At 38.0% G+C, this 24,359-nt stretch overlaps 1 protein-coding gene across 1 annotated transcript in view; it reads left to right on the top strand.

The window, feature by feature from the left end:
• The first annotated feature begins 2,832 nt into the window (after nucleotides 1-2,832).
• Nucleotides 2,833-24,359, top strand: part of SMARCA5 (SWI/SNF related, matrix associated, actin dependent regulator of chromatin, subfamily a, member 5) — a 32,779-nt gene continuing 11,252 nt past the window's right edge. The window contains exons 1-11 of the mRNA XM_054562834.1: nucleotides 2,833-3,452; nucleotides 6,733-6,807; nucleotides 10,324-10,490; nucleotides 12,710-12,810; nucleotides 14,245-14,345; nucleotides 15,107-15,286; nucleotides 16,457-16,612; nucleotides 16,700-16,831; nucleotides 18,288-18,356; nucleotides 21,715-21,824; nucleotides 23,892-24,118. Of these exons, the coding sequence (XP_054418809.1) occupies nucleotides 3,276-3,452; nucleotides 6,733-6,807; nucleotides 10,324-10,490; nucleotides 12,710-12,810; nucleotides 14,245-14,345; nucleotides 15,107-15,286; nucleotides 16,457-16,612; nucleotides 16,700-16,831; nucleotides 18,288-18,356; nucleotides 21,715-21,824; nucleotides 23,892-24,118 (1,495 nt within the window). The 5' untranslated portion in view covers nucleotides 2,833-3,275. The remainder of the gene's footprint in view (nucleotides 3,453-6,732; nucleotides 6,808-10,323; nucleotides 10,491-12,709; nucleotides 12,811-14,244; nucleotides 14,346-15,106; nucleotides 15,287-16,456; nucleotides 16,613-16,699; nucleotides 16,832-18,287; nucleotides 18,357-21,714; nucleotides 21,825-23,891; nucleotides 24,119-24,359) is intronic.

The following is a 24,359-nucleotide window of genomic DNA, read 5'->3' as shown; positions in this document are numbered from 1 at the left end:
ACTGACCCACTGATGTGAGTTGGTGACCAATTATGAGGGGAATATATTTAAGTGTTACTTATTTATTAACAGCATGATGTTTTTCTTTCGCTGAAATCCCTTACAGGGCGAATAACCTATGTAGGAGAATTCTGAAAAAGCTACATAGAAGATCACTGTTGATCACTCTTAATCCAGTGCTGGAAATTCCCTTTCTTGGATACAAACTCAATACTGCTTTATTGTTGCAATAGTCCGACTTTATTTTCCTAGGCTTTCACAAAATGAAACAAGTATGCAATGAACAGAGGCCTAGCATTCCTACTTTGTCCTTGATTAGCTGAACTCCCTTCTGTTACCATTCAGGGCCAAAATGTTGAGACAGTCCTGGCTCTTTGGCATCTTTTGTCCTTTGGGAGTATCTCTTTGCCCCTATTTGTACCCTATTAAGTACAGTACATGCTGTTTGTCCTAGCACACTAACTCTTAACAAAAGGAATTTTAGTTTTAAACTTACATATTTGCATATTTGAGATAGAACATTAACATCACTTTACATTGTAGCATTCCATTTCTGATAACATGTTTAAAGCATTAATTCCTTCTAGGGTTTTGACACTATTCCCCTTACCTTCCTCCTTATTAAAAAACCATAGGGTTCCCCTTCCTCCGATGCTCTGACCCTTAGGCTTATGCTACCTCAGGATTTAACATTTGAATACAGAGCTCACTGTATGTTGGGCACCATATTAAACACCCTGTGTACATTATCTTATTTAATTCTTATGACATTGTTAGAAGAATATTATCCAATATAGGAATGGAAAAATATACAGGTTACATTTCATTGTACTTCACTTTATTGCACTTTACAATACTGTGCCACCAGGTGGGGGTGGGGGAGGAGGGGATCCTGTTTTGTTTTTATTTTTTAATTGAGAGTTTCTGGCAAGCCTGTGTCAAGCCAAGTCTTTTGGTGTCATTTTTCCAACAGCATTTATTCACTTCACGTCACTGTGTAACATATTGGTAGTTCTCATATTTCATACTTTATATCATTATATTTGTAATGATGACTATTACATAAACAGTTGATAAGATAGCAGCGGTGTTTGAGAGGATTGAAAGAAAGTCTGAAAGAAGTTCTACTCTGGGTAAACGCCATCAAAGAGCATCACATGCAATCATTCATGAAAGGAAGGGACACTGATGGGCAAACTTCACTGATGTCATACTTTTAAGAAAGTGCCAGAGCCACGCCAACCTTCAGCAACCACCAGTCTGATCAATCAGCAGCCATCCACACACTGAGGCAAAACCCTCCAGCAGCCAAGACGTTATGAATTGCTTAAGGCTCAGATGATGGTTAGCATTTAAAAAAAAATTTTACATTGTTTTTTAGACATGGTACTATTGCAGACTTAATAGACCACAGTAGAATATAAACATAACTTTTATGTGCACTGTGAAACCCCAAAATATTTGTGAGTCACTTTATTGCAATATTCACTTTATTGTGGTTCTCTGGAACTGAATAATATCTTCGAGGTATGCCTGTAATAATAAAAAGAAAGCTGATTTCAGATAAGTTATACAGCATCCATATTCACACAGTTAAGTTCTGAAGGCTGCTCTGGAATCTAGGCTGCCCAACGGCCAGAGGCTGTGTTGAAGGTGCCTAAGGCTGTGCAAATAATTAGTGTTGATTACCTGTTAAGACTTCCTGAGGAGAGAGGAATGTACGTTCTTATTTTATATTTGGTGTTAGGTTGGTCGGTGATGAGTGCCGTGAAAGAATTCACAAAGAGAAACGAATGCAGAGAGCAAGCTTTTATTTATACTTTCCCAAGAGAGGGACAGGGCTAGGGGCAGAGAAATGCACCAGCCCTGTGGGATAGGGGCTCAGTTTCTATTGCATCAAAAAAGGGGGAGGAGTTGTAGCTGGGTAGTCCTGGCGATTAGTTGTAAATCAGGTTTCAGGCTGATAGTGCAGGCTTCAGTTTGTTTTGCTGTTATTTTTGGATTCAGAGTCCTTGTCCTCTGGTCTGGTATGTCCTGTTTGTGTAAGTTTTGAAACACCTATGTGGGGCGTGCTTTTAGTAATCTTCTCAGTCCTGAGAATGTAAGTTCAGAGAAACAACAGTTAATTGTGCCCGACAGACTTACGGAAAGAGAGCTAGCTAGCGGGGGTAAAGAGGGCCTGAAAGGGGCTTTTTCTGTCCTCCCATTTGGTGGTTTAGGAAAACATAAAACCCATTGGCCTCTCTTCCTCACCGATTGGTTAGGCACGTTTCTCGCTTACAAGGTAGGGTGCTGACTTTCCGCATATAAATTCAGAGGAAATATCACCTAACTCTACGGAAGGGAAGTAGAAAGTATTTACATATGTCTGGTATAGCTAACAAGTAAAAACTTTTTAAAAACCACACTAACGAGCACCTTCCAGTTGACAACAAAACATTGAAACGTCACGTGGGTTAACTATGTCGTCAAACCGTGGCGTCACGCCTCTAAAAGGAGGCAGAAGAAGTTTAAAGCCAGCACAGTCATCCAACTTTCATTAGGCGACGCCAAATCTGAGCACGCTCTCGGCGAGCGACGCCAGCCCGACGAGGCCAAGAAGACGCCGCGGCAGAAGACACTGGGCCGTTATGAGCACGTGTAAGACAGCGCTCGCGTCAGGCCACGGATCTGACGCAGAAACCTAGGTCACCGAGCTCGCCATCGAGGCCCCGCCCACTCCTGCCCCAGAGCCCGCTAGGGCCATGAGGGGGCGTGGCCAAGGGAGGAGTGGAGAATGCGCAGGCGCAGTCGGATCCCAGTCAATTAGCTAACTATCAATCTCGCGAGGGTTGAAAGTCGGTGGCGTAGGTAGGTGTCCTGGATGCTGGCGAGGTAGACGATATCGACCAAAGAAGACGAAGCGGCGAATCTATACCCTCGCCTCGGTCTTTCTTTGGCTTTCTTTTCCCTTACCCGCTACTCCCCGCCCTCCTGTAAATCATCCCGCCTTTCCTGACCTCATTGACCCGGGTGACCCCGCCCACTCTCGTCGACGTGATTCCCGCCGTGAGGTAAGCCCCGGCAGAACCTGAGCCCCGCGGAAGAGGAGGACGGCCGCAGGGGGAGGTTGCTGGGCTCGGCTCAGGCCCATCGCGGAGCCCCGGCGCGGGGGGTATTCGGGTGGCCCTCTCCTTCCTCCGTCGGCCCCTGGCGACGCAGGCACCCAGGCCTAGGCCTCCTCATCCCTGCCGCGCCTGGCCTCCGGCAGCAGCGGGTGACGCAGACGGAACATCATGTCGTCCGCCGCCGAGCCTCCGCCATCCCCGCCTCCCGAGAGCGCGCCCTCCAAGCCCGCAGCCTCGGCTGCCAGCAGCGGGAGCAACAGCAGCAACAAAGGCGGCCCCGAGGGCGTCGCGGCCCAGGCGGCCCCCTCCGAGGCTGGCGCCGGCCCCGCGGACTCGGAGATGGAGGTGAGGGTGGCCCGTGGCTCGGGGAGAGGGCGCCGTGGGGAAGAGGGAGCTGGTGCCCTGCCTGCATGTCGGCGATCAGACGCAGATCTGTGCTTCTCCCTCTGCACCCAACTCGGCCTCAGGCCCCTAGGACCAGAAACGATGCTTTGGCCTTTGCGTCCTGTGCTTAACCTGCCCGGGCTGCGATGGGTTTCTTGGCACTTCTCGTTTTTAGCGACTCTTGCCAAATCTTCGAACGCTCTTATTAAACAGATGTTCTTGATTACTGAGGCGGAGAGGGTTAGTTTGTTTTTTCACCCCTAGGCTCCCAGAATTCCCTCCCCTATCTCCGAATCTAGGTTTTAGTTCCATTAAACTTGGGGGCAGGGCGAGGGAGCGTCCCCTTAGGAGTGAGCGCTGGACGCAGGTGGGGGGCGGTGGGGTAGGCATTTAAAAGCAGCGCATCCCAGGATTTGGGCCTCCTTTTCTTAATCCCAGTCCTTGCGGGGGCGGTAACTGTTCTGGGTGGAAAACAATGGCGAGAGCTGGAAGGCCGAGTGCGCAGTGGGGATGAGCGAGGCGCAGCTGCTCCGGGGAAGGGAACGGTGGCCCCTCCCAGGCCCAGGTCCTTAGGGAGGGAAGCCACCAAGCTGTGGCAGCTGCCTTGGATTCCCATCTGATGTGAGGGGGGAATGAAAGGGTGGGTGAATGAATTAGTAGGTCTGGGTCGGTTGGTCGGCATTGAGTGCAACTCAGTTTCTCTTTGGGGGCCTCGACCTTCTTTTGAAAATTGGTGCACCTCGTCGCCGAGCCGGCCTTCTCGGTTGGGGCTGGCCAGGGGCTGGGGCGGGGTGGAAAGATTCCGGCGCGCCCGGCGGGTCTCTTGGGTGTGCTCCAAGGTTTTGCGATGTCTGGGAACAAAGTGCTTCCTTCTTCCAAATTTTATTCCTGGCCTTCGATCGGTTTAGGCTTTAAGCCCAAAGATTTTTGGGATTTTTCCATCCCTGGATAGAGAGAATGAAGGTAATACTGCTCTAAAAATGGACTTTCATGCAGAATTAACACAATAAGAAAAACGGTTGTGCAGTTTACCATTGAAACATTTAGCACAATAGTTTATTTCGTCGCCGTCGGTCTAATTTAGGGTGAAGTGTATATTGTTAGTTTTTGAAAGCACTTTATTGGTGAGGTAGGTTTTAGTAGAATAGGACCCCTGGTATTCTGTAGTTTTCAGTGGTTTGAGATTCGTCTCAGATTCTATCTCCTGTAGCCTCCCCCTCCCCCACTTAAGGTTTTAAATGGTTCTTTTTGGGTTGATTACTAGGGTTGTTTAACGTGTTCTTGGCCTAAGGGGGTGAGGGTTGAAAATCTGTGACACTGAAATGTGTCTAAAAGGAGCAGTTATTTGCAAAGTGATGTTCATAGTTTTCTTTAGCGTCTCAAAAGGATCTGTCATTCAAAGTTTGGAATAATAAATGTCTCGCTAGAGATTTGATTTAAGTATCAGAAAACAGTAATTTAAAGCCTAAACTAAAGATTTCATTCAGTTGCTATTTTTAAATTAAAGTTGAGTTTAAGTATGAGTATTGATCTGATAACAAGTACCATGTGAAAAGTCCGTGGTATTTTCCTTTGCCCTATGAGAAAAGTGGAGCCTGTCACCGAACCTAGGTCTGGCTCTGAAACTGACCCTTTCCCAACATACCGTGTCCTGTGATATTCTTACAAAAAAAGATAGTTGAAAATGTTACTTACTGAAGAATGACGTAGTTATTTTAGCTGCTTAGCGTAGGAATATCAGTAATGTTATCTTTGATCAATCTCCCTTCATGGACTGGTTTTAGTTTTTGATTTTTTTTTCTCTTCACAGTACAGTGCAGTTTGGGGGGCGGTCTTTTGAAATAGATGTATCTTCAGTCTTTTCTTTAAACTGAATTTAGAAATCATTGAGGTTCACTGGTAAAAGCCAGGTTTCGGCATACGTGCGTAAAAATACCTGACAATTTTAATGTTTCACAGTTGAAAGAAAAAAATTTTAATGCCCTTTTCTTGTTTGAAAGTAGAATTTTAAGGTAGGTTTTTTCCAGAGTCAGAAAATGAATGCAATCTTGTTTTCATGATTCTTTTCTGATAAAGCTGACTTTTCCATAAATAATAGCTAGCTTTCCTATGTAGTCAGTTAATTTTTTCTTTATGCCCAGTAAGATAGATCAGGAAGCAGTTTGGTTTTTTTGTTTATTGTTGTGATCTTTGGTAGTGTGGGTGGAGCCTTTCTTCATTCTCATCTCTCGTTCCGGACTAGACCGAATGAGAGGCACACTGTGTACCAGTGGTCATACCATCTCAAGTCTTGGTGTCCGCGTTTGTTTAACTATAAGGAAATAATGGCTCCTTTTAGAAAGCACTTTTTTCTTTTACTCTTACGATAAATTTGGCTTTTCAAAGTACCATTTTGTGAGGTAGACTAAGTAGGTGGCTTTATTATTTTTACGTGTGGAGGCCAGATTTGTGATGAGTTTTGCAGGTGCCTAAAGGTGAGCAATGAAGTTAGACTTGAATTTAATCATTTCACTTCTTAATTGTAGTACTGTCTAGCCTCCTACTCCCAACCTTTTAATCACAGTTAGTTTTATTATACTATGTATTACCAAGCACATCATTAATGGAAATTATACTATTATTTGCCAGCTGTTCATATGTTTTTTTGAGTGGATGATTGGAACTTTGCAGTGTAGCAGTTACTGCTGGGTTTGTGTGTATGTGTGGTTTGTGGCATTTTTAATGTCTGGGTGAATAAATTTGCAGTAAGGGCACATTTATTACTAAGTTAGGAATCAGATCATGTTCAGCCTAGGCTACATGAAAATTTTTTTGGTAATATTCCAGAATATGGAAATCAGGGTTATTAATAACACTGTATTTCATGTGTACATTTTTGTAGTAGCACAGTAGACACTACACTCTTAAGATTAAAAGGAAACATACTCTTTACTTTTTATGCTATTTTATTTGATTTCATAATTTTCTTTATTAGAAACATTTTCTAAAAGTAACTTTGTTCTAGGATGTTGTAGATAATAATCTTTGTCTTATTTTTGGTAATAGCCATGCAGTTTACATATTTGGGTTAAATAGGTTGTGTCATTTTGGTGTTTAATTTTGTCAGGGTGTCCTATCAGGTTAGACTCTAACTAGAAAGTATCTAGAAAGTTTGGAACAGGAATATATTACTTAGAATGTGTTTTGGGCAGAAATCAGTCTTAACTATTTTTGAAAAACCATGGTTTTTCCCTCCTACCAGGAAGTATTTGATGATGCCTCTCCTGGGAAGCAAAAAGAAATCCAAGAACCAGATCCAACCTATGAAGAAAAAATGGTATGTTCTAGGTATATGGATAAAGTCTAAACTGATAACTTTTTATTAGGTAATTGTCATATGCCAAATTTCTGTGTTTGCTTTTTAATTGAGGCACAGATGGCCAATTGAAATATGTGTAACATGGGATACTGTAACACTTGTATCTTATTTACCTATATAAAGCAAATGGAGAAGTATTACATGAATTCACATAATATTATGTAATTGTATGGGTCGTGTTAAGAGAATAATATGTGCTCCTTGCCTATAGCATTCAGTATGCATGGGATCTTTACAAAAGAGAGTATGATGCTATGCTTCAGTCCTTAAAAGACCCAGTTCACATTTCATATCTTCTAGGAAACTTTCTTGCATGTGACTTAACCAGTACTCAGAGCTTTAAATTTAAATTCAGATTCAATAATGTATTAAGTAATAACACCATTTGACAACACAATACAGTATGCTCCTTAGGGGTGGGAACAGTGTCTTACTCTTCAAAGACTGTCTTGGTCTTTGGCATCCAGAAGAGTATCTGACACATAGTGATTTTAACAAACTTTTTTTTGAAACTTATTTTCTCCTTTGACATTTTCTTGAAGATCATTAAATATTTTTGAATCTCTTAAATAGCTTCAAAATCCTGAAAATGAGACATATTTTATGAAGACACAGTGTGCATAATAAATATAACGTGTAAAATATAAATGATTTATATGGTTTCTAGTATGTTTTATATGTGTGTATACCTGTAATTGCCCTATCTTCTTTGTTTGCTGTCACACTTAAGAGATATTTGTTCCTTTTCATTCATTCCTTTAACTGTCACAGTTTAGATGCTGCTGTTAACACTGCTAGTGAATGTAATTGCCAATTCTGTGGCTTAATTTTAGTTTTATTCTTCCTGGTCTCACTTGACTTTGACATTGATCACTCCTCAAAAATTTTTACTTGCCTTGAGAAACGCTTATTTCTTTGATGATATCCTTTGTCCTTTGTTATTTTTTGAACATTTCTTCTTAGGCATTTTGATCCTTGTTACTAGTGTTCATCTGCCATATTTATTTGTAGCCCAGAAGCCTCCAACCATCGTGTTTTCAGTTGTTTGTTAGAGCGCCTCTGGTACCTCTTACGTAGTAGCACCCAAAGCTGAATGTGTTGCCTCCCACACACCCCAGTGTGACTTCAGCGGGTGAGCGCTTCTCTTACGTACCCAAGCTGTCCATGACAGGGCCTCATCATTTTAATGATCTCGGAAATTTATCTCATAAATACAGGGTGGGACAAAAGTAGGTTTACAGTTGTGAGTATGCAAAACAAGTTTATTCTTGTATTTATTAATTATTGTATTATTTACTGTATGAGCAAACACAAATCTACTTTTGCCCCACCCTGTATTTCTCATCTTTTCCTCACCACTCTACTTGAGTATTCTATTGCATTGGTTATTTCATTGGTTTCTTTATCTCCCTCCTTTCTTATTTGACCTCTTCTGAATCTCTTCATATTTTTGCAGGGTAATATTTATGACAAATCTGATGATCATGGAAGGTTTTCAGTGTTTTTTTATTTATTTTGTAGTGCCTTTCATCTTCATGGTAGCCTCACTGCAGATTCTCATTTCTTCCAGATTTTTCAGTCTTCTAATTTTATTTCCTTTTTCAACATCATGATCTTAACAGCTTGCTTATAAGCAAGTCCCCATATCACCTGCTAGTTCCTAACCACATGTAATTCTGGATAACCGTCCACTCTCTCCACCTTCAACCCGTGACGCTGAGTGGCATTTGAGGATATGCTGGGGCAGTGCTGACTGTACCAGAACCAGTTTGTGATTCTTGACTCTTGGGCTTTCAGTATTTGTTACTAATAGTTGCATGTAGCTATTCTAATGCTTTACTGCTCTGGTTAAGCCTTCCGCTCCATTTCTGCCAACACCCTCATTCTCTGCCTGTCTTCAGAAAGAATCCCAGGTCTGTCTTAACGTTATTTCCTGTTTCCAAACCTGTATGGCCTGTGCTGTCCTGTGTCATTTCATCCTGCCTCTGAGAAAGAAGCTTCTCCAGGGCTGTTGATTTTAATGTTCCATTTGATTTTATTTCATCTATTTCATTCCAGTTGCTGATCTTATTCCAATGATTCTGGTTTTTAGTGTTTGTTAGTTTTTCTCCCTTCATCTCTTTTATTTAATACCTTGGGTCGTTTTTATTTTAACCATGTCATTCTCTCGAACAATGAGGTGTTTTCTTGTTTTCTCCCTTAATCTTTGCCACAATTCTACTGAAAGTTTATTCTGTAAGTATTCTGAATTCCTGGTTCTTTTGCTACTTGTTTGTAACCCCAGCAATACTTGAATGAGTAGTGGGAGAGAAGTTTGAAATCATTGTGTAGAGTCCTTGGTGAAGTTTGTCCTTAATCCCTTAAGGAAGTAGTTCTCAAACTTCACCAGGCAGATGATAATAAAGACCCTTGGATATTTTTTATCTGATGTGTCATGAAGCATTTTGAAAAGAGACTATCTTAGACATCTAGAGCCATTAAAATACTTTTTAAAAGATTTTATTTATTTTTAGATGGCGGGGAGGGAGGGAGAAAGAGAGGGAGAGAAGCATCCACGTGTGAGAGAAACATTGATTAATTGCCTCTCGTGTGTGCCGGGACTGGGACCGAACCTGCAACCCAGGCCTGTGCCCTAACTGAGACTCGAACCAGTGACCTTCTGCTTAGTGAGATGCCCAGCCCACTGAGCCACCGTTCAGGGCATTAAAGGTTTTTGAGCATTAGAGAGGCGTGCTGAGATCTGAGAGAGGGGAACCCTCCCCTTCCCCTGTTGGGACATCGCCTCTGGGTAAAATTTCAGTGCTACTCTCACTCTCCCCTTCCCCGCGCCTTACTTTATTTTACCTCCGAGCACTTACCACCTCCTGACAGTCTTACACAATTTACCTATTATGTTTATTTTTAATATTGGACACCTAAGAGACAAAGCGCCTTTCAGTTTCTATATTAGTATGGTGTTTTGTTTTTTTTTTAATTTGTATTTTCTTTTGGAAAATACATGGTTTTTACAACACGGTGTTTGGATACCTCTGGTATTTGCTTTGCTAGGTAAAATGTAATTCATTGTAAAACTGACGTTTTAAACTTTATAGGCAGAGATGTAAGTTGGTAATTCAGTAAGTTTTGGCACATTTAACTATTTAACATTATATGCAGTCATTTAACTATCACCATAATTATGAGGTAAAACAGTTCCATCATCACAAAAAAGTTTGCTCCTGCCCTCTTCTCCTTGCTACTGCAGATCTGCCTTCTATTGTTAGAATTTCATACAAATATTCATACAGTATGTATATGTAGTCTTTTGTCATTGGCTTCTTTTATGTAGCTTAAAGCTTCTGAAACTCATCCATGTTGTTGTATGTGTCAGTTATTCTTTCCTTTTTATTGCTGTGTTCATTTTATGGAGGGATGTTGAAGCTTTGATTTCTGAAGTCATATTTCTGATAAAATGCATCTTAAAATTTTTTGCAGCAAACTGACCGAGCAAATAGATTTGAGTATTTATTAAAGCAGACAGAGCTGTTTGCACATTTCATTCAGCCCGCTGCTCAGAAGACCCCAACCTCACCTTTGAAGATGAAACCAGGGCGCCCGCGAATAAAAAAGGATGAGAAACAGAACTTGCTGTCAGTTGGCGAGTGAGTAGCAGTGTATACATTTTGTTTATAAAACTGTTTAGTTCTGTTATTTACTTCGCCTCAGTTGTTTTGGTCCTACATGCATAAATAAGTAAAATATCTATGCCTGATTTTTTTTAGCGTTATAGAGTTTGTGGATTGCAACAACTGTATTGAGTAGGGAATTAAAATGTCATGCCATTCCTTGGCAGGAAACAAATGGAGAGGTTAAGTGGCCTGTTTAACATCACATGGAAGTAATTAGAATAATCCACATTTGAATTTAGATCTTACTTGTGTACTCTGGTCTCTCCCAAACCACATACCTGTATCAAGGGTATTTACTTTCATTTTAAGTCTCTGCTTGTCTGTGAAATATTGTAATGATTTATGCCATAACAATTTGTTTATAAAGTTTTTGTTACAAACTTAGTTGTCTTTATATAAATTGACTTGTGAAGTTGTATGCCACCTTTAGGAGGTTCTTCAAAATGTGTAAAATAACTCTTACATGTTGACTTTATAAATTCTGTTTTACAATTTTTGTGCTAATTGGATAACTAAGATGTTTAATTTGTCACAGTTAATAGATTTGGGGCAATTGGGCTCCCTGAATGACCATGTGAAAAATGAAATGTGACAAGTGATGTGTTTTTCGCTCATCCGGTTGTATGAGGGGGAACCCCCCAAAACCGGTATCTTCTTCTGGAGGGTGGGCCCCTTCTAGTACAGGCTTCCCCCACTAGGAGAGTGTTCTAGGAACCCAGCTGGCATTTTTGTGAAAGGCTGTGTTCAGCTTCAGTGAACTTTTTTTTTTTGAAGCCTCTTTCAGCATGTTTGCCCATTTCATGATGGGTGATTTACGAGCGCACCTGCCCACGTCGCAGTGAGTGTTCAGCAGTTTTTGACCAAAAAATGGCATGGACCCCCTTGCTCCACACCCCCCATTCACCTGACCTCGCCCCGAACTATTTTTTGTTTGTTTGTTTCCCTGGATGAAAAAAAGTCCTCAAAGGAAACATTTTGCCAGTGTGGAAGATGAAACAAAAAATGGCAGAAGCACTCAGAGGCATCAAAATCGATGAGTTCAGAGACTGAGCAATGGAAAAAACATCTCAATAGGTGTTATTGCACCAAATGGAGAGTACTTTGAAGGTGACTGAAATTTAAACATGTGAATAAATACACAATTTTTTAATTAATTCTGGGTCCCCCTCCCCCTGGTGTGTAACCAGAGCGCTATTAATACCTATGAAACTTCACGAGAAAACTTTATACTTCAGATGTATTTAAATTGTTTCAGACTTAAGAAACTTGCAGGTATGTAAATGGCATCAGTGTTGTCCTCTGGAAATGTGAACTATAGTAGATACTCTAATGTGGTAGCAATATTTTGATGTCATGAAAAACATTTCTATTAATATCCTATAAGATCAGGATATTCTGTGATAAATATAAAATTGTTCAGCTTGATCTACTTGTTAGGGTTGTTGGGGCAATGGAGTCTTAATTGATTTCTTCTCTACTCTAGGTAGAAATTAAGCTGTAAATTAGACGCAGAGGTCATAGAGTAGCGTAATCTGATGTTCTCTAATTTAAGTGAAAACATTTGTTGAAAGTATAAAGGTATAAAATTGGATGCTTCAGATATAGGGAGTAAGTAGTTTTCCTAACCGAAGCCCTTCAGAGATTAAGAAATCTGGCAATATAACTTTAGAAAATTAGTTTTTAAAGGGATGTGTCTGACACTTTTGAGATATCAAATCTGGGGATGTGTATTTCAAAAGTTGTGAGTAATTCTGACAAATCTGATTAAGAGTCATTGTTTAAGCTTGCAAGTATTGATTCTGAATATCCTGCAGCCTTTGGGTTAAAATTATAGCTTCTAAAATGTGATTTATGGGACAATTTTTTTGGCAAAAATACTTAAAAATGTAACTTCAAAATACAAATTATGAGATTTTACTGGCTGCATATTTCCTTGAAAATAAATTATCACAAAAGTTTATCAGGTTCTGATTAACTTCAGGTACTATGTTTTAACAGTCCTCTCTTTTGGAAAAGCATGTAAAACATTTCAGATTTAAATTTTTTCTATATTTCTATGGTTCACTTTTTAAATCTTACTTTAAGTGCCTGTTAAAAATTATTCTTGTGGGGTCTTGGTCAGCAAACTTGAATGTTAACAGTTAAGTTAAATCCAGTACTCATATCACTTCATTTTATTTTAAATTCAACAGCTACCGACATCGTAGAACAGAACAAGAGGAGGATGAAGAACTATTAACAGAAAGCTCCAAAGCAACCAATGTTTGTACTCGATTTGAAGATTCTCCTTCATGTATGTTAGACATACTTAAATTACTTGATTTTTAGGCAGATTCCCTCTTTGAAACAACCTTCAGTTAATGTTTTTGGTTTTTCTTGCCTGTAATTTATCAAGGGAATTTTTAGTAATCTTGGAATTTATTGATTGTGAAATAGACTACACTTTTTTTTTTTTTTTGACAAATGATAGTATATTAGCAATAGCGGTGCTATATTTCAGAGGGGGTCATAGAATGCCATTGTGTTTATTGTTGTCTGAATGAATGTATATAACTCAGAATAGTTTTTGCCTTATATTTGTCTAAAGTAAGAGAACTAATGTGTACAAAAAAGTGCTTGATAAAGACTTCTCTTGTTCATCTTTGGATTTTTATTGATTTGTTTAAATTTTTTTTCTGAAATTTGTTATTAGTGGTTTTGTCCAAAAGAAAACATGGTTAATTAGGTTTAGGGTTTACCTATATATGATCTTGATTTGTCCAGTGGCACAGAAACTTGCATTTGTCTTTGCTAAAGGCTAGCATTTTTTCCACCTTCCTTTTTCTCACTTGATGACTAGTTTGTGTGATCATTGTAGTTGTGAGCAAAATAAAGAAATATACATATATGTGTATATGTATATGTATGTAAAGGTCAGTATAGGACAAACTATTTGGGTTTGTTTTTTAATTGCTGTTAACTTGAATGCTTAGCAAATTAAACTTAGGCAAGACCAGGATCTGGTTAGAAAAAGTGTACCTTCACTTTTTTTCTTTGGCTATAGGGTACTCAATTTCCATTTTTTCTTTCATGCAACTATAGGCCAGAGACAGTTACATGGTACAAAGGAAAAGGAAATTTAATTATTTGGGCTGTTTCTTTCTCACATTCCTACATTATAACTAGTTTTCCCAGCATTGGTTAGCTTTTCATCCTAAAGTAGTGTTTTTCAAAAGATGATGAGATACCAAATGTACTAATTTAAAAAAAAATCACATGATTGTGATGTATATACTTGGTAATTGTTAGGTGGGGGGATATATAGTAAACCCTGAAAGAGATACAAAAGTTTCAGAGAACTTCTGTTTGGGTCATAATGGAAGGTAAGAAACACTTGGTTAGAAACATGTGGTGACATTAAAAAAGGAAAGAGTCCAGAGTCTCCAGGACCAGTGCCTGGGTAACACGGGAACTGAGTGCGTTGGGGGACGAGGGGACCTTCCGTCTACAGTCATGTTTCCTGCACTTGATTATCATCTTTCATATCCCATCTATTCCTACTACAGCAGCTACCTTTAGGGACTTGGAAAATTGGAACCTGCAAATTTCCCATTCCAAAACCTGGTAAAGAAAGTCAGAGCAAGCCCACGTAGGCCCACATTAAACCTCTGAGTATCAGACCCAAGGTCCTGTCTACCTATAGTTCTTGTCTTTAAAATGTGCATTGTGTTGTTTCTTTTGTTCTTAGATGTAAAGTGGGGTAAACTGAGAGACTATCAAGTCCGAGGATTAAATTGGCTCATTTCTTTGTATGAGAATGGCATCAATGGTATCCTTGCGGATGAAATGGTATGTGGTCGGTAGTTTTTAAGAAGGCAGTATTTTGTAATTTAAAATACTTTGTACCATTAAATTTGTAAAAGTGAAGAATGTATTACATAGTTTTGTTGATTATAATCTAGAACTGTTAGCAAAGTAATTCTCTGTCAAACCGGTAGAAGCAGCTTGCTTTAGTTGTGTAAATGGAATCTGTACTTCAGTTGTGAGGAATTTTTCATCTATGAAAGTAACACATTTTTAAAAATACATTTTGAGAAACATGCTTTTGGTTGACTTGTAACATAATGATTTGGCCATTTCTCCTCACTTCCCTAAAAAAACAGGTGAGGTCATTGAATGTTTAATTTATCATCAATAAATATTTTTTTCAGGGTGGTGGTTTATACAGTTCTGTCTCATATAAAACTTTTTATCTCTTGTTGTTTACTTACTAGTTATGCAGTGAATGTTTAAAACATTTCCATATACCAGTAATGCTGAAGCAGTTAATTGCTTGGAGATATTATGGAGTCAAAAAGAATGGGTTTCAGTTCTAGCTCTGCTGGGGGGGCCTTGGAAAAGTTACCTGGCCTTCTTGAGATGGTGATACAGGACCGCCTTCATAGACTTGTGAAGATTAAGTGACTTAATACTCAAAACTTGGCACATACCAAATTTTGCCATTAGATATTAAAAACACATAACATAAATGTTGTTTATGTCAGGAAGTATAAATATGTGTCTTTTGTTTTTGTTTTTAATTGCTTTGTGGTTATTCTGAAATCTTTCAGGGCCTGGGAAAGACTCTTCAAACAATTTCTCTTCTTGGGTATATGAAACACTATAGAAACATTCCTGGCCCTCACATGGTTTTGGTCCCTAAGTCTACATTACACAACTGGATGAGTGAATTCAAGAGATGGGTACCAACACTTAGGTCTGTTTGTTTGATAGGAGATAAAGAACAAAGAGTAAGTTTCTAGTATTTTGGGTATTAGAAGAATTTGAATTTAGGTTTGGTGGAGGGGGGTAGCTGGAGGAGGGATAAAAGAACAGAGTCCAGTAATAAACTTGGTCTTTACAATGGTAGTAGTTTACAAGTGTAGTAATATTTTGGTGGTTAAGAATCATACTGGGAAAAAGGAGTTTCAGACTGTAGAGAGCTATAAGAATACAATTTGTTTCTCCTGCTTTTGGAGGTCAAAGTCTGTCTTCTCATTCCAGAAGCATTTTTTTGTTTGTTTTTAAAAGAAGACAAGTGTGTAAAGGGGTTGCAAACTTAAGGAGCCAGATTTTAGATTGATGCATGTAATGGTACTAATTGTAAAACAGTAGTTTTTAAAGGTGGTCTAAGTCAATTATAGTAATTCGGTATGTTGGTCTAATAGCTGTCAAAATAAGTTAAAATGTTGATCCATTGACGCATCCTTTTAGAAAAAGAAATGGAAATAATACTATTAAAAATATAAAGCTCATTTTAAAAATTTGCTCAGCCTCTATTGAAAGACTGTGTACTTCATATTTTTTTCCCATCATTTGGCTATCAGTGATGATTCTAAATTTTTTCTCTCCCCTTACGGATACCCTGAGCATTTTAAGTTACCAAGTTGGTTTTTATGTTTTGGAGCCCAATTGTTTAACCACTGTTTGCTTCACTTTCATCACTTGTGCAGTGAGAACAGTAATAGCAGTGTCTTAATACATCCATAAACAGGAAAGGCATGAAATGCATCCTGCAGACTCCTTCAGTCCGCCCACTGTCTCTCTTTTATGTCAGAACTGCAGAGCTGCCCCTCCCTGCTTGGCTTAAACCTGTGTCCTAAGAGTTCCAGGGCCTGGTGGAATCGAACAAAGAAACCACTTTAAGAGTTAGTCTGATGAGTTTTGCACTGATTAATTTTGTCAATTTTTTACTAAATGGCTCTGACACTTAAATCGTTAATGAAGTTAACTTTAGTGATACTGTGGCTGGTTCTAGATATGCATAATATAGATAACTCTAGCCCTTTTTAATATTCTCTCACATTTTATGTATTAGATTACTTGTCATCCACAAGTTTAATGTATAGTTTATTTCTGCATGGGAGATATATATATATATATATTTTTTTTTTTTTTTAATTTTTTGTTTTGCTACACAGGCTGCTTTTGTCAGAGATGTTTTATTACCAGGAGAATGGGATGTATGTGTGACATCTTATGAAATGCTTATTAAAGAGAAGTCTGTTTTCAAAAAATTCAATTGGAGGTACTTAGTTATAGATGAAGCTCACAGGATCAAAAATGAAAAATCTAAGGTAATTTGATATGTACATGTGAAAATCACTTGTACTTTTATGTGATCGATATGTAGAATATAGTAATCATGAATTTGGTTCTTTCAGTTGTCAGAAATAGTGAGGGAATTCAAGACTACAAATCGACTATTACTAACTGGAACACCTCTTCAAAACAACTTGCATGAACTCTGGTCCCTTCTTAACTTTTTGTTGCCAGATGTTTTTAATTCAGCTGATGTAAGTATTTCTAATTGTTCTCTGGTTGGACTAATACTGATGTTTTTGTTTAAATGCTGTACATTTTCTTGTAATAGAATGGGCCTGCTTTTCAGCACTTTTACAAAATCATTAGTGTTTTGTGCTTTTACACAGTTAAGACTGGTATAACCAAGTTAGTTTTTTTTTGCATTCTGAAAATTCACTTTTGTGCCTTTTTTTAAAAAATTTCATTTTATAAATCATTGTTTTCTCTCTTTGCAGTGTCATAGATTGGCACTCCTGCTTGGTAATCATGTTGGCCTGACTACGTTTCAGTAGTTCTAGGTAGACTGCTTATGTTCTTAAGGTGCTGCTCTGGGTTTTCCCCTAGTGAATTTTTGTGCCTCATGTTGCCTGTGTTTTAAAACTCCCCAAGATGGCCTTCAAATTTGGTTAAATCTGCCTAGGCATTTTCTTTATGTTCTAACAAATGTAGAACCCGATCATTGCCTTAATAGATTATTTGCAGTAATAGAAATGGTTAATTAGCTATTTGAACTGTTGGTTGTACCTAGGAACATAATATGTATGTCAAGAGTGTGTGCTGTTAGTAATTTCAGATTTTTGCCTGACCAGAGTTCATTTTGAACCTTTGTTCCCATGCCTGGAGGGAAGAGGGGGGGGGGATGGGGGAGAGAGAGAAAGAGTCTTTGAAGAGCTCTACGTTAGTATGTTTATTCAAATAAGTTCTTAGGTGTTAATTTTGGTTTGGTATGTTAAGGAACATTTTAAAAGAATAGAGAAATTTATGTTTTTGAAAGACATTTAATCAGTCTCAGAAAGTTTCTTTAGTTCTGCATTTATACGTTTTTGACTTTGAGATAATTTCTTTTTCTTACTGTAGTGACACTCATTTAATAATTTCTGTTAAAGCTTTGTTTTTGTTAACACAACAAATTCTAAGATTATGTTTACTAATGTAGCATATACATATATGGTAAAAATACTGAAGAGGTAAGGAAAACTAACTTTGTTTAAATCTTACCCAAACACTAATGAAATGCTGGTAATCTTAATTTCACTTTTAGTAAATTTAATTGAAATTGACATTGCTCTGGAAACTTTGTAATTGAGTCATCTGAGTTGTCTTAGAGAACAAACTGTAAAGTGATTTTAATTTTTAAGCTTTTCTGAAACAGAGGAAAGATATTTTTCAAGAATATTAATTTTCTCGTTATTTCTATAAAACTTGCTTTCCAACTACTTTGAAAATTGTCATCTTGATTTTTTTTAGAAAAATGTTGGGAAGTAATACAGTTCTCAAACTAGTTATAAAGTTAATTGCTAACAAAAATGCACATATGAAAAATGGGGTTGAACTATAACTGATTTTTATGGTTTTCAACTCTAGAAATCATTGTTATAGCTAGCATAATAGAATATTTGTAGTTAATACTATCTCTGATCTTAGCGTATTTTTTGTTTGTTAATCTAGGACTTTGATTCCTGGTTTGACACCAATAATTGCCTTGGGGATCAGAAGCTAGTTGAGAGGCTTCACATGGTAAGTATTTACAGTGGGATTAAAGCGTATTTCTAATGGGAATAATGCTAGAGATTTAAATTAGTGGATTACAGTTCTGTTAACAAAAAAGCATAGTGGCTTTAGCATCAGGTCTGTTTGAATCCTGTCATTCACCTGATCTTATAACAGGGGTAAGGAGTGCTGTTGTGGAGGTTTTAATGTTAGAACCTGGCATGCAATCCTGGATTAATAACAGGACAAAGCAGTCCCTTAGGTTTAAGGAAAAGTACAGTGGGGAAAGAAGAGCTGCATAAAGGTTAAGATAGGTCTTGAACGGTTAGTTCCATTTACAATCTGTAGAGGAATCCGACAGGTTCCATTCGGAAAGGCTAAAACTCCATCTGTTCTTTTTATTATTAATATTATTTAGAGAGACAGGAAGGGAGGGCAAAAGGGAGAGAGAGAAACATCAGTGTGAGAGGGAAACACTGGTCGGTTGCCTTCCTTGTGTGCCGTCACTGGGGCCAGTCCTCAACCCAGGCGTGTGTCCTGACTGGGAGTCCAATTGGCGACCTTTCACTTCGTGGGATGACGCCCCACCAACTGACCACACTGGTCAGGGCTCTCTCTGTTCCTAAGTCCAGTGGCTGTGTATAAGCAACTTCTAACAGTGCATCATGAGCAGAGTTGATATGTTTTACTGTGAATTATAGCTCTGTCCTCCCTACAAAGATTCATAAGTGAAAGCTGGTAGATAGTTAAATTTCTTTAATAGACCCCCAGATTAAGAAATCCTGGCCAGCGGGGTAAAGCCAGCCCTTGTAAGCTAGGCATCTAAGGCCTTTCATGGCCTAACTGGATTTCTCAACTAGTGGCGTTTCAGTCTGGGTAATTCTTTTATGTTGTGCTTTAATTTGCTAGAATTGCTGAACCCAGTGTCAGTTTTCTGTAAACATTGTAATAATCCCAGTCTCCTTGTTTTGGCTTATTTTTCTGTTACATCTAGTGTCCCCTTTCCTGCCCTCTTTATTAATACCTAGCCTAAGACTTCATTGGCTAAGTTGCCTCCATTGGGTACCAAGGCTGAAGCCACCAGCCAAGAGACTCCTGTGTAATCCGTCTCTAGTAATCTTGGCATTCTGACATTGTAGGACTGTGTAGCGGGGGGTCAAAATGACTAATTTGCAGGCATTTTCCCTGCTGCATTGTAAACACAGAGGCAGGAACCATGCCTTATATTTGTTTCTCTCTTCTTTAAAATTAAGTTAACATACAATATAATATTAGTTTCATGTGTACAATTTATATTCATCTTTGTATTCCTAGTACAATGCCTGGCTCATAGTGGATATTCAGAAACGGGGAAAAATTAAATGTATGAAGGTCCAAATCTGTATTTTTATATAAATTAATTATATGGTACTTTAAAGTCCTTGTGTACTGAAATTCATTTTGTTAAATATTTAAAGGTGATTATCTCCTAGGCACCTTGTTTTAAATTACATGGCGTTCAGTCGTGTAAGCACTCAATTTAGGTTTACTTATTTGAAGGACTGTGGAACATATATATGTTCCTTACCATATTTTACCTTACTATTGGGTTGGCCAAAAAGTCCATTTAGTTTTTTCTGTAAAATAACAGACATTTTTCATTTTCACCAGTAACTATTGATTTGAGTATTTTGAGTATGTTGGCTCTCTCCTGCTCTTGGCTTCTAGTGGACAGAGGCCAGGGCTGCTGCTAAACATCTTCAATGCATAGGACAGCCCCGCGGCAAAGAGGTATCTGACCAAGATGTCAGTCGTATTGGGAACCTTGCAAACCACTTTTGACATGGTCAGTGAGTCACAGCACCCTCTCTATACACTATGCAAATATTTTCTTGCATTCCAGTTGTATTTTTACTTTCCTTGAAATAATAAAGCACGATACATTGAAAATGTTGCGTATTTTCTTCCATCTTAAATATCAGAATGGCTGAACAAAAATTCACGAAGTTTGGTAAGTTTTTATTTTTTTAAACACACGCTGATATGACAGCTGTTACAATACAGTCTAACAAAATTGTTTTGAATGAAGTTAAAGACAACTAAGCACTACTAGAGCCATCATACAGAAAAAAACCAAATGAACTTATTGGCCAACCCAATAAATAGATAGGTGCTTGTAGGTAAAGCAAACTAAAACAACCTACACAACAGAATCAACCAGTTTTGGCATCTCTTATATGCTTAGGAAATGATATGAAGAAGCTTATTAAATTCAGGAGTAGAGGTCCGTTAGTGGTCTCTCTACTGTCTGGGTGTTTACTCTGAAATTCCCGTGTCTTGAAAGAGGATATTCAGAACCAGCATGGATATCCTTAGGATTACCTCAGGAATGAGGTAATACTTATTTGATGCAGTTATCAGTTACCTGTTGCTGCAGAACACCCCATCCCACCCCCTAAAAAACCTTAATAACCATATATTTTAATAACTCCAGAGTTTACGGTTTGGCTAAGTGGTTTCTTTGTGGGTTTTACATGGATTCACCCTGCTGCATTTACCTGGACCGTTCCGGAAGGGGCCGGCAGGGCTGGAACATTCACTGACATGTCTGGCAGTTAGCTTTCCTACATGGTGTCAGAGATGTGTTGCTGATTATTTTTCTGACCAGTCTTTGTTTTGTGATAGTAGTGTTTTGATGAGCCAGTATAAACAGAAAAAAGGAAGATACAAATAAAAATGGGTTATCTTTAGTTTTATATTTGACAGTTTATTTTTTGAAAATGAATTACTACATACAACATGGATATGTTGTTCAATGTTCAGTAAAAGAAAACATACAAGTGAATATATGTATACAGAATTTAAAGTAACAGGCAAAACTAACCTACGATGCCGAAATAGCTTGTTCTTTGGGACGAATGAGGTGATAGTGACTTGGAAGGTGTGCTTGCTTGATTAAAATTTGAACCGTGTACTCATGATTTGTATACTTTATGAATGGTCTGTATTTCTATAAGAAATGGATAGTAAATTTAAAAACTAGCTGTAAAGGCATCTTAATGTGAACCTTGCCATTTCTTAAGCAGTTGTTAGACAATCTGCATATGAGTAACTAGTTTTAAACCTGAAAGACAGTAAATGTTGAATAAATCTTTAAAATTTACTATTGTTTTCAGCATTTTAGGACAGTATAGCAGGATATACTCATGTGTTTGAGTACATAATGATCTTGTATTACCCTTTAGGAACTCACTAATTATTATATATTTGAAAGGAGAAGTCCTAAAACTAACATGATATATTCAAGGAGATCAATTTCTTTCCTATTTCTTTAATAGGCAATTTTGAGGTCCTGAAATTAAATATTTAAGTTAGAGATAAGGTCATTTTTTTTTTTTTTTTTAAGGTTTTACGTCCATTCCTCCTTCGTCGAATTAAGGCTGATGTTGAAAAGAGTTTGCCTCCAAAGAAGGAAGTGAAAATTTATGTGGGTCTCAGCAAAATGCAAAGGGAATGGTATGTAATGTCACTATTGATTCTTCACTAATTTTTATTTGTATATTATGTTCCTAATTTTTAACTTTTAGGAATTTCTGTTTGCAGGGTTGAGCTCAGCTTGGAGTTCTTTGGTCACACAGCATAGGGCTTGCCAATCAAATTTATGAAACTGTTAGATGATAGAATCAGGATAAAAGGTTTATGAATCTGAAAATTAAAGTTGAGATTTATTAAATGGGAATACAGTATAAAGCTCTCTACTTAAGCTTTTTAAAAAGGAAGCTTTGGTTGCACAGATGCGAGACATGTGTGATTAACTTTGTAGGCCATAAATATTAGATCGTGGATTGCTGCTAGTCTCTGATGAAGTTGCAGGCTATTTGTACAGACATCAGAAAAATTCAGTGCTTTATTTTGTAAAGCTCCATTTATTTAATTATTTGAAAAGATTTTATTCCTTGTTGATGTCTTATTTTAGGCAGGATAAAATGCCTGTTTGCAAAATTATGATGATGATACATGGTAGCTATTTTTAAACACCTACATAGGACAAAATTAAAAAAACTTGAAAACCCTTTTAAGTTTCTTTTTCTTTCCTAAGTTTTATGGGTGTATGAAACTCAAAATGCTAGAAACCTCTTAGTATTAATTTTTATTTTTTTATTTTGCGATAGAAAGCTCAACATGAATCAACAGTGTGAAGTAGATAAAGATACTGTAACCTTGGCACATAATAATATAAGTATCTTAAAGGCAGGAATAAATACCTGTCCTGTTCTTTGCTGGCTATACCATATCTCCAGTATATTCAGTTCTGTCTTTAATATTAAAGAATTTACACAAGGAGCTGGAGTTGTTGGGAAACACACTGAAAGGCTATAATTTTTTTATTTTATTTTTTATGATAGGAATACTTTATTGTCTATTTTTTGTTTTAAGATTTTATTTTTTAGAGAGAGGGGAGGGAGGGAAAGAAACATTGATGTCGGGGAGAGACATCGATTAGTTGCCTCTTGCACGTCCCCAAACAGGGACCTGGCCCACAACTCAGGCATGTGCCCTGACCAGGAATGGAACCTGCAGCCTTTGCATTTGCAGGCCATCGCTCACCCCATTGAGCCACACCAGCCAGGGCATGAAAGAGTGTGATTTAAAGAAATGGGTGTGTTATCTGGGAAAGAACCATCATAGAAGGCAGACCATCTTAAATACTCTTAAAACTTTCGAAAGGTTTTTATAGGGTAGCAGAGATACTAGGCTTATTTTGTATGGCTCTAAAATATAGAACCTAAACATGAATCGGTGCTAAAGGAAGACATCTGTTTTAGTTCAACATACTGGTAAACTTTACATTAGAATTGTCATTGTAATCGAAAGGACAGCCTTTAATAATATTTCGTGTCCCCAAACTGAAATTGTTAAGCACAGGTTGTATAGGTTATTTAAGATTTTGTTCAGAGGTTTCAAGGTTTGAAACTCTGGTATTTAGATAGATGATTCTTTTTCGCAGGGAATGTCTAAATTCTTAGTGTGCATTCAAGACTTTCTACAATCTCGCCTATGGCGGTAGCGTCATTGCCCTTTTCTACGTACTTTTATTTATATTTGAATCACGTTGTATTCATCTTAGGCTCATCATTATGTTTTACCTCTCATGATTCTTTCTGCCTCCTCAGATTAGTGTTCTTACCAGATGCTGTACAAGCTACAATGAATAGTAAATGGTGACACTCTTCTGCTGGAACAGACTACAGAACAAAATTATGTTTAAAACATACAAGTTATGCTTATTAATTATTTTAAAATATGGTATCATGCTCTTTAATTTATCCTAAGGAGATGATACTATTTTGGGCTTCAGCGCCCAAAGCATAAGTGTGAACATTAGGACATTGAGGGCAATAAGGAAAAAAAAAGAAAAAGGAAAGAGGTTCTGTATGGTAAATTCCTGACCACACCTTACGTTGATGGGCTGTTTTACAGTTGTTTTTGGGTTGAGATGGGGAGGGGGAATTGAGTGTGTAAAGTGGAAGGGACTGGTGAGAGAACGTTTGAAACCTCCTAAGATATTTTTCTTCTCAATAGGTACACTCGGATACTGATGAAGGATATAGATATACTAAACTCTGCAGGGAAGATGGACAAAATGAGGTTATTGAACATCTTGATGCAGTTGAGGAAATGCTGTAATCATCCATATCTCTTTGATGGAGCTGAACCTGGTCCACCTTATACAACAGATATGCATCTAGTTACCAACAGCGGCAAAATGGTGGTGTTAGACAAGCTGCTTCCTAAACTAAAAGAACAAGGTATCTGTATTACTGGTATCAAATTAAGAAGTACTGAAAACTTTTTTAAAGTTCTAACTACACTTTGAAAAGATAACTCCAGCATTTCCTAAGTTGAAATGTAGACTGTTTTAGCACTTCTATCGAACTCCACCTTTCTCCAAAGTATAGGCCATAAGTCTTTTAGAAAGTGATTAGGGAAGCTGCATTCCCTGGATTGGGGGGAAGACTCCTCATTTTACACAAGGTCTGCCCAGAAGGT

The sequence above is a fragment of the Pteronotus mesoamericanus genome, unplaced genomic scaffold, assembly GCF_021234165.1.
Source record: "Pteronotus mesoamericanus isolate MK-2021 breed Mesoamerican mustached bat unplaced genomic scaffold, CSHL_Meso_final contig_163, whole genome shotgun sequence".
NCBI lineage: Eukaryota > Metazoa > Chordata > Mammalia > Chiroptera > Mormoopidae > Pteronotus > Pteronotus mesoamericanus.
This window is presented reverse-complemented; position numbering and strand designations above follow the sequence as displayed.